We start from the raw sequence: 9,021 nt of genomic DNA on the forward strand, positions 1-9,021 counted from the left end.
ATAACATATACCTAAAATTCTTCAATTCATCTGTAATGCAGGAGCCATGATATCTTAGCATGGTTTTGGGCAAGATACGTATTTACATATTATAAATTATTTATATATTTACTATCATATTTACTGAAACACAAACCAAACTGTGAAAGCCTATGTCTCAGTTCTTTATATTAACTGTATAAGTTCATTAGGAGGTGCATCTGCTTAGTGCAGGCTTTAAATTTGTTTCCATGTGTGCAGAAAGATACTGTAACAACACTGGTACCACAGGTAAAACCTGTGCCAGTGTAAACTGCAAAGAAACAACAAAAAAGCATTCCAACTGTAGATGCTGATCTACTGGTTCTCAGCAGTTACGGTGCCTTTATATTTTTACAGGAGAAGTAACATTTCATTCAGTGGAACCCTATAACAAAGGTCGCTTATCTGCACTGCCTTTTGCTGACATACTGCGTGACTACAAGGTTATTATGGCAGACAACGTGCCTGAAAACCCTCTGAAGTATCTGTATCCAGACATTCCCAAAGATAAGGCCTTTGGCAGACACTACAGCTGTCAGCCAAATGAAGGTGTGTACCCCATTTCTGTGTGTACCCCATTTCTGTGTGTACCCTTTCTGCAAAGCAGCTCCAAAGTCAAGAGGCAATTTGAGGAAGGGGGTAGGAGGAGGAAGGAACAGATTCAAATGCTTCCTTTAACTGGCATCTTCAAGAGAACTGTTTTAATATGTCTGTCATTTAGACAGCTTCATTTTGTACATATATCCTTGATATTAGAGGTTATATTAGAGGCGATAACAACAATATTCAAAAGAAGCTAAGAAATAGATCTTATGGTAGAGAGAGTCAAAAAAAAGATATTTTTTTTCCTGACTGATGCATTACAAAATTCAGTGCTCAAATGTTTGAAGGAGCTGAAACTGAAAAGTCATTCTGCGCATAGGTTTCATAGTTGTGTTACACTGTAGTAGTACACTGTCTCTTTAATTTCAAGAAAATATTGTATTTTCCAGACAGCTTAGAACACCTGCTTTATTCCAGCAATATAACCCTTGGCAACTGCACTGGAAAATACAAAGAGGCTAGATGAGAATGTCTCCAAATACATTCAGGCCTCTGCTCTTTCTTGTCCAAACTACAAGTCATGCCATTTTTCAATCAAGTTCACTCCCTCTCTCTCAAAAAAAAAAGCCCTTAAACTTTGATTATCTTTAGAGATAATAAACTCCCTTCTGGACTTTCGAATTCACAGAATAACAGAATCACTAGGTTGGAAAAGACACCCAGGATCATCGAGTCCAACCATTCCTATCAACCATTAAACCATGCCCCTCGTCACCCCATCCACCCATCTTTTAAATTCCTACACTACTCAAAAGTATTTGGAGCCCAGAAATGTTTTTCCTCCTTATTTTAATTCAGTGAACTTTGCCTAACGCTCCAATCCTCTAAAAATTTATCTATTTGCTTAATTTCATGCAAAAGATTCCCGAAGCTGTATCTGTAGAGACAGAGCTCCACACAAGCATTTGCAGAATCTAAAGGCTCGGATGTAACGAGCTTGTAGAGTTACATTATATTTGCTTTTGAACCCTTAATGAGATCTCTTTCATTGGTTACTGTTCTGAGATATTCATATCAAGGGAGGACAGTCAATTACATGACTAAGACTGAACTCAAAAGACTCATCTCAGGAATTCTCCTCATTTTTATGGCTGCTTATTTAAACATAAGCAGGTCTGCAGCACTTAAAGCAGATAATCAACTTCAAATAAATAATAAAATTACTAGGCAATATTTAATTTCTCTAATATTTACTTTTAGTCTCAAAGCCCTCAGATGGAGGAGGCAAAGGTTATGTTCCTTCCGTATTTATCCCAGTCTCCAAAATGTAAGTATCCTTAGAGATGTATTACACTTCAAATGTTATTTTTATTAAATTTACATACTGTTTCAAAGTTTTCCCTGTCTCCCTTCTCCCATTTAAATAGTTTGAGAGATCAACACATTGTGTCCAAGGACTGCTAAAGACAAGAAAGGGAAGTAAAGAACTTCACTTCCCATTTGCCATTTCATGTGGCAAAATGTTTGTAAAAGTTGAATGCCAACTTTATAATACTCCAATATCTTTCACTGCCTCCTGATATTACAGTCAGGTTTATCCTCCCTTCCCTTGGTCCTATCTCCTACAGTTTTAAATATATAGAATTATAGAATCATAGAATCACCAGGCTGTTGGCACATGCTTAAAGAGGTAGCAGCAAGCCTGAGTACAAGCTTATCTATCACAGAATCACAGAATCACAGAATAACCAGGTTGGAAGAGACCCACCGGATCACCGAGTCCAACCGTTCCTACCAAACACTAAACCATATCCCTCAGCACCTCGTCCACCCGTGCCTTAAACACCTCCAGGGAAGGTGACTCAACCACCTCCCTGGGCAGCCTGTTCCAGTGCCCAATGACCCTTTCTGTAAAGAATTTTTTCCTAACGTCTAGCCTAAACCTCCCCTGGCGGAGCTTGAGCCCATTCCCTCTTGTCCTGTCCCCTGTCACTTGGGAGAAGAGGCCAGCACCCTCCTCTCTACAACGTCCTTTCAGGTAGTTGTAGAGAGCAATGAGGTATCTTAATAAATATTCACCATACTCCTCTGCTATGCATCAGGTAGGAGGGATTTAGGTTGCTTTCAAGATTATCTTTCTGGTTTTTATTTTTTGTTTTTTTATTTTTTAAGCTTAAATGATTCTACAGATCCACATTCTCCATCGGATCTTCTTCCAATGTCTCCAAGTGTTTATGCTGTGCTGAGAGAACACCTGAGTCCCACAGTGATCGAAACTGCCGTATGTTATAAACTTTTCAATTAATAAGTTAATACTAAGCAAATAGGACATCTAGTACAGATGCTAGTTATAAAAAGGTGGCTTGTATGATTAGGAAAACATAAGAGCTCATTCTTGGTGTATAACATTCTGAAACAATGGTGCAGATGTTTCCTATTCTAAATGGGACAAGATGCTGCAAGCATACTCCGAAGCACTATTTTATGTGAAATTGTCTGACATGCTGGCCAGTGAGCCATGAATGTCATAACTGAAAGATCTGAGTCCTTGCACACATGAAGCCTGACAAATACATAACAATTACACTAATTCTGTAGATAGTAGAAAGAACTTGGCTCTCTCAGGGTTGCGGCACAAGGAACATAACACTGTCCAATTGAGCAAACTTGCACAACTTTTTAGTGCTGCAAGTTTCTACATGGGGTAACAAAGGGAGAAATTAAATTCAACTAAAACATTTTTAGCAAGTAAAACTAATGTTCACTAATTATACAGAAAGATTGGGAAAATACTGTACTAATGTCCTATGAAATATACTTTCCTCTTTTAATGACTTGAAATTGTGTTTTGAATGATTAAGGCTTTGAGTACTTAGAGCACTTACATATACCTCTGGGGATTTGTCCAGAAGACTTCTATCAGGAAACACAGCAGTCGTTTGGTTTTAACAGTTTTAAAAGAATGTTTCCTTTTTAATATTAGTTCTTAGTTTTCTGTATGTTCAATTACTTATGATCTTAAAATTGCTATGTTGAAATGCCTGTCAGCTCTCCATCAAATACTTCTCTGTAAACACCCCTCCTCACCCACAAACAGAACAAAACTAAACCAGAATCCTGACTGTCAATGACTGGAAGCACAGTGAAACTTTGTATACAAACAGAGGATTTCTTTAATATACCCTAAGCTGAAGATCTTTTCAAGAGCAAAGTATCTTTTTTGCTTCTTCTTTTTCTCTGATAGCACTTATGAAAAACTAGTTCTTCACCTAAAATTAAAATACCAAGCCTGAATGAAAATTCTGCATTAAAACCTACCTCACCCAATCAGAGATACATCACCACTAATTTGTTGTTTGGTTTATACCTATGAAAACAGTTCTGACCCTCTAAGCTGCGTTTGTGAGCTACATATGCAATTCCCAGAGTTTCAGCAATGAGAAGAATAGATGGCTTTGCTTTTGTGTATTATAATGCTCCAAACCATTTTTGAGTTACTTCTAGCATGCACAGTAATTTTCATACCAGCTCTGTCCAGAGCTTCCAAACTGGCTGTGACCATTGCAATTTCTTCGGTTTGTAACTGTACCAAAAAAATGTGCTTGGTAATGAATTGGGAGGGTCAAATACAATTATTCTGCAGTTTTGAAGGGTACTTGAGAAGTGGTTCAGTGCTGCTAGATGGCAGGTGGATTTCTGGAGGTTCTTGCTAGAAATGTTTTCAAGTTGTGCTAAAAATTAGGGGAGAAAACAGGTTTGGAAGATTTCTAAAGAATTCCTTCTTTCTTTTTCCCATTCTTGGCAAATGGGAATGAGGAAAACAGAGAGGATTTTTCTTTATCATCTCAGATTCACACAGTATAATCTACTCTGCAGAAGAACTGGCTAAGTACAGCAAGCGGACAATCTGCACTCTTAATGCTTTTCCTCCATGAGATACCAATAAAAAGCACTGTGTGAGATGCAGAGAAGAAAAATGAAAACTACAGCAGGAAAAAAATTGCTATAATTAAGTAACTCAGTCTTAGCAAGATACACTTTCTGCAGCCTTGCTAAATTCCCTTCTGTTTCCCTCCTCCAGATTTCCCTATCCATTGCAAAACCAAAGACGCCAGGAAGAACCTGGTTACATGTATCTATAGCCTGCAAGAACCATAGGTGTTCATATACCAATACATATAATTTTTCTATTTTCTATTTTTTTCTAATTTTTTTTCTATTTTCTAATTTTTCTATTTTCATCTATTTTCTATATGCAACTATTTCCCACCCAGTGTTTTCTAAAGAGCATTCCTATATTTTATACAGAACTAGAAAAAGGACCCTCAGATCCTTACCAGTTTGCATTACATTGTCAAAATGACACTGCAGTTACCTTGAGCAAGAGGAGGCTTCATCTGCAGTTATTTCTGAATGAACAGCAGTAACTGCCATGAGACTAATCTTTTACTTTTTTCCTTCTAGCTGAGTTCTCCTTACTCAACTGACTGAAGTTCACATACTGGAAAAGTTCATAATCATGTGAACACTGGATGGTTTTTTTTCATCATCTTTGTAAATCAGCATTTCCTGGAAACCATTCTGATGTTATCCTTGGGTCTCTTCCTGTTATCAATACCATATGAAACAGGAATCTTCTCCCTAGGGATTACAAATAACCTTCTGCAATTCAAAATCACTGTCCTCAATGATAAAAGGCCAAATCCTTTCTGGCTTGGAGGTTGTTTGACTTCAGAGGGTTCCAGCAGGGATAAATTTTACTTGCAGAATTATCATCCGTAGAATTGCTGTAAATACAAGAGTATAAGTAAATATTTTGCTTCTGAGAATAGCATATAAAGATAACTAAAGATATTTTGTGTTTGGGGAAATTAGGATTTATTATGTTTAAACATTTCTGTTCAATCATTATCTTGTATGCAATTGGTTTAGCTTATGTTTTAAAGCAAAGATTCTCATCCATCTGTTCGAATCCGCCATAGGTGTCCAGGGTTTGCTTGTTTTCCAGAGATTAACTACCTTCAGCATAGATCTTTATCTGCCACCACAGCAGAAGTTATGGAAGTGAGGCAGGCAATGCTGGGAAGAGAAGGGAGTTTCTGAAAGGAAACAGACATACTTGTAGTGTCAAAAACCTTGTCTGCATTTTGCCACTGGAAGAGAGGGTAAGTAAAACTTACCCTCTCACAAAATAGTTGCAGAAGTAAATCCATTTGTGCATGAAGCACTCAGATACTACAGCAAGTGCTAGCAGAAAATCTACAAATTAAAAATCCTGATCTGACTGAGCTTGGATACTATCTGGTAAACAGACTGGGAAGCCTTTTTAAAAACAGTTGCTGAAGAGCTGCAGCATTTGCTGAGCACTGGGCCATTTGTGCTACATGACAGAATATTATATGCCTCTCAGAGACTCATTTACTAAGCAGAATGACTTTTCCTGTAACTGGTAAATAGCCTTTTAAACTTTTTTTCTTTCTTTCAGGTGCTGTTTACTGCTGGGTTTGGGTTGTTTGCTTTTGTTGGCTTTTTATCCTCCAACATTATCCCTAAAAGTCTGTCAATAGTATAGCAAACAGGTACTTCCAAGGCCTCTGCATTTCGTTTATGCAGGCTCGTGGAAAATTTAATTCTTGTCTGCAGAATATTTGGTTGCAGTATGCAAAGTTCTGAAATGAACACTTGGCCATTTGTACCTCACACTTTTCTTGAGTCGGTACAAATTAGACGTCTGGGATGAAAACAACCTTCCTGGATCACTAAGACCTGAACTTTACTTTCATTTTTCCTTTCTTACTCACTCTCATCCATGTGGAAAGCAAGTGAATGGAAAGAGAGTAACAAGATACTTCTGTGATACCTGGGAGTAGATTTTACATGAATGAACATGTCTCTGTGATTCATGTCATTCAAAGCAAGTTGTGGATCGTAAGTAATTTTCTGTCAGAAAGCATAATATAAATAGTTTCCCAGAGGAACAAAAGCAATTCTGTATATAGTTTGCTAACATCTGTAATTTATGTGATCAGTATGAATAAAATCAGATTTTGTCTTAAAACTGAATTCCTGGACTTCTGTGGATTTTTTTTCAAGCTACAACAAAAATAGAGTCTTGCCATCTCTTTGTTGCTCTCAAGTCTGAACTATGAGCAGTAACACAGTAACTTCTAAAGCGGCAAACCTAACTTCACCTTGTATCAACTACTGCATCCCTTTTCATTCTAACCCATTCTCACAATCTTAATACAAACAAAAAGAGGGGTACCCTATACTTTTGACCATCTAAACCTCAGGAGAAGTACTGTAAAATTTTTCAGACACAGTACATGAATCAACCTTCTTTCTCTCTGCTACCCATGCAATGAAACTTTTCAAGACTCTCAATTCTTTAATTGAACAAAGTATACTTCATGCTACTGAATAGGATTATGGATCATGTTTTGCGATTATAGTTTCTACTACTGTTTTAAAACAGATTTTGCAAGGGGTACATGTAACATTTAACTGAAAGGCATATGACTTCAAATCAGTTTTCTGCTTTAAAGGAACATTGGAGTAATTGCCTATAAGATAAATGTATACAGCCCAAGTCTCCTTCCATAAAAATCGAGAATTTTGTCTTTCTGCCACTATCAGCAAGAATAACGTTGTCTAGTAAAAGTGGTGTGAGGAGAGAAAAACATGCTGGAAAGGATGTGTCAGATACGGCCTGAAGAAATTAAATATCTACTTTTAAGTACTTTTACTCACTGTGCTTGTGCTTTCGCTGTGTTTGCATCATTGAAGTCAAAAATAAGGAGGAAGGTGGGGGGGTTGAAATGTGTAATTGTTCTGTGCTCTTTGTCTTGAGGCATTGCTGAAATTATTTTAGTTAAACAAATGCAGAAACTGTTAGTTACTTTCTACTATAGCTTTTATGTATAGCCATGTTCATGTCTGCTACTCACTAGCATTTTGTGACACATTATTTACCAAACAGACCTTCCCTGTATTTGTTTCTTCCACGGACTGAAGCTTGTCTCCTCCATCTGAAGAGGCAGTGGGACACAAAGGATAGGGAAAAGGATCCAAGTAGAGGCCTGTAGCAGGAGACCTGCCCCAAAACCTGAACTTCAATTCTTTCGGTCCTTGTTGACACTTTGCATGCGAGAAGAACAAACAAGACTGCACATGTCCAAGCAGTCGTAACTGTCCTAGCAAATAAACCTGTGGAATGAAACATGAGATGAAAGAAAAGGAAACCGCTTTATCGAAACATTCAGTGGGAAAAAAAATCTCAACAGACACAATGCCAGGAATGGTTCAAACGCCTGGCTGCCTCTGGTTTATAAGCATCCCTAAAGTTCCTGCACCTTCAGTGGAGCTCTGGGCTACAGCTCACAAGCTGACACTGGCCAGAGACTGCACAGCACTGTACTGTGCTGGCAGGTCTTTCCCCAACCTCTGCTGATACAAAAAGTAGTTACTGTTACAAAAAGTGGAATATTTTGATTTAAGCTAAAGTAAAGTTCATCCAAGTAACAGTATTTTTTGAAAGTTAGACAGAGTGTCTCTCTCATAGTATGGATTTTTAAGCATGCTTTTTTCAAGTAGTATTTTTCCAGACACTGTTACATCTTGTGTTCAGTATGACCTGTGCTGAACAGAGGTGCCTTCTATGATTACCTCTGCTTGCAGTATCTCCCTATCTTAAATGCAAAGTCATGATATAAGCAGTTACTATTACAAAAAGCAGAATATTTTGATTTAAGCTAAAGCAGAGTTTTGTTTCATGTAAGCAATTGTCATTTTAGAAAGTTAGACAGAATGTCCCTCTGACAGCATGTTTTCTTTCAGTGTTTTTCCAGACGTTGTTCATTCTTTGAAGGCAATAACATCTTGTGTTCAGACTGATCCATGCTGAACAGATGTTTCTTCTTCTGTCATCACCTCTGTTTGGAGTTTTCTTCCTATCTCAAAGTCCAGGTCAGACAGAGCTGGAGCAGCTCCAAATTAGCAAGAGTTTTGACTGTTAAGTTTCATTGTAACATTATAATTAGTCCTTGGAAAGCAATAGAATATGCATAAGATTTCAGGGAAAGGTCATCCATATGCCTGTAAGCGAGAAATCCATCCTGCCCCAGCTCCCGTCTGTCTGCACACACGGATGGGGATCGCTCCCTGCTGTTCCCCAGGCTGATAAAGGATGCGCACTTTCTGAAACTTCAAAGCGAGTCCGAGGCAGTTTATTCCCGGCCGCTCTCGGCCTGACGCCGGGGGGCCCAACGCCCGCGTCCCGGCCCGAACCCGCCGCTTTCGCTTTCGCCTCCCACCCCGCCCCTTTCTGGTTCCCCACCGCCTTTCCCCGAAGTCACGTGGTGCGGCTGTTCCCACAGCGGCGCTCCCCCCCGCTCCCCGTTCCCGGGCGGCCGCTCCGCATCCCGCGGGCAACCCGCTGGGAAAGGCTCCCGCAGCCCT

The 9,021-nt window shown here is 38.8% G+C and overlaps 1 protein-coding gene across 5 annotated transcripts in view; it reads left to right on the forward strand.

The window, feature by feature from the left end:
* STAT4 (signal transducer and activator of transcription 4) overlaps positions 1 to 6,587 on the forward strand; it is a 44,304-nt gene extending 37,717 nt beyond the window's left edge. For 3 of the 5 annotated variants that reach the window (XM_069860726.1, XM_069860729.1, XM_069860728.1), the window contains 4 exons: positions 379 to 570; positions 1,825 to 1,891; positions 2,737 to 2,845; positions 5,029 to 6,587. In XM_069860726.1, the coding sequence (XP_069716827.1) occupies positions 379 to 570; positions 1,825 to 1,891; positions 2,737 to 2,845; positions 5,029 to 5,055 (395 nt within the window). In that variant the 3' untranslated portion in view covers positions 5,056 to 6,587. The remainder of the gene's footprint in view (positions 1 to 378; positions 571 to 1,824; positions 1,892 to 2,736; positions 2,846 to 5,028) is intronic. The other 2 variants (XM_069860730.1, XM_069860731.1) reach the window with 2 other exon arrangements.
* The last annotated feature ends 2,434 nt before the right edge of the window (positions 6,588 to 9,021 follow it).

This window comes from Phaenicophaeus curvirostris, chromosome 7, assembly GCF_032191515.1.
Source record: "Phaenicophaeus curvirostris isolate KB17595 chromosome 7, BPBGC_Pcur_1.0, whole genome shotgun sequence".
NCBI lineage: Eukaryota > Metazoa > Chordata > Aves > Cuculiformes > Cuculidae > Phaenicophaeus > Phaenicophaeus curvirostris.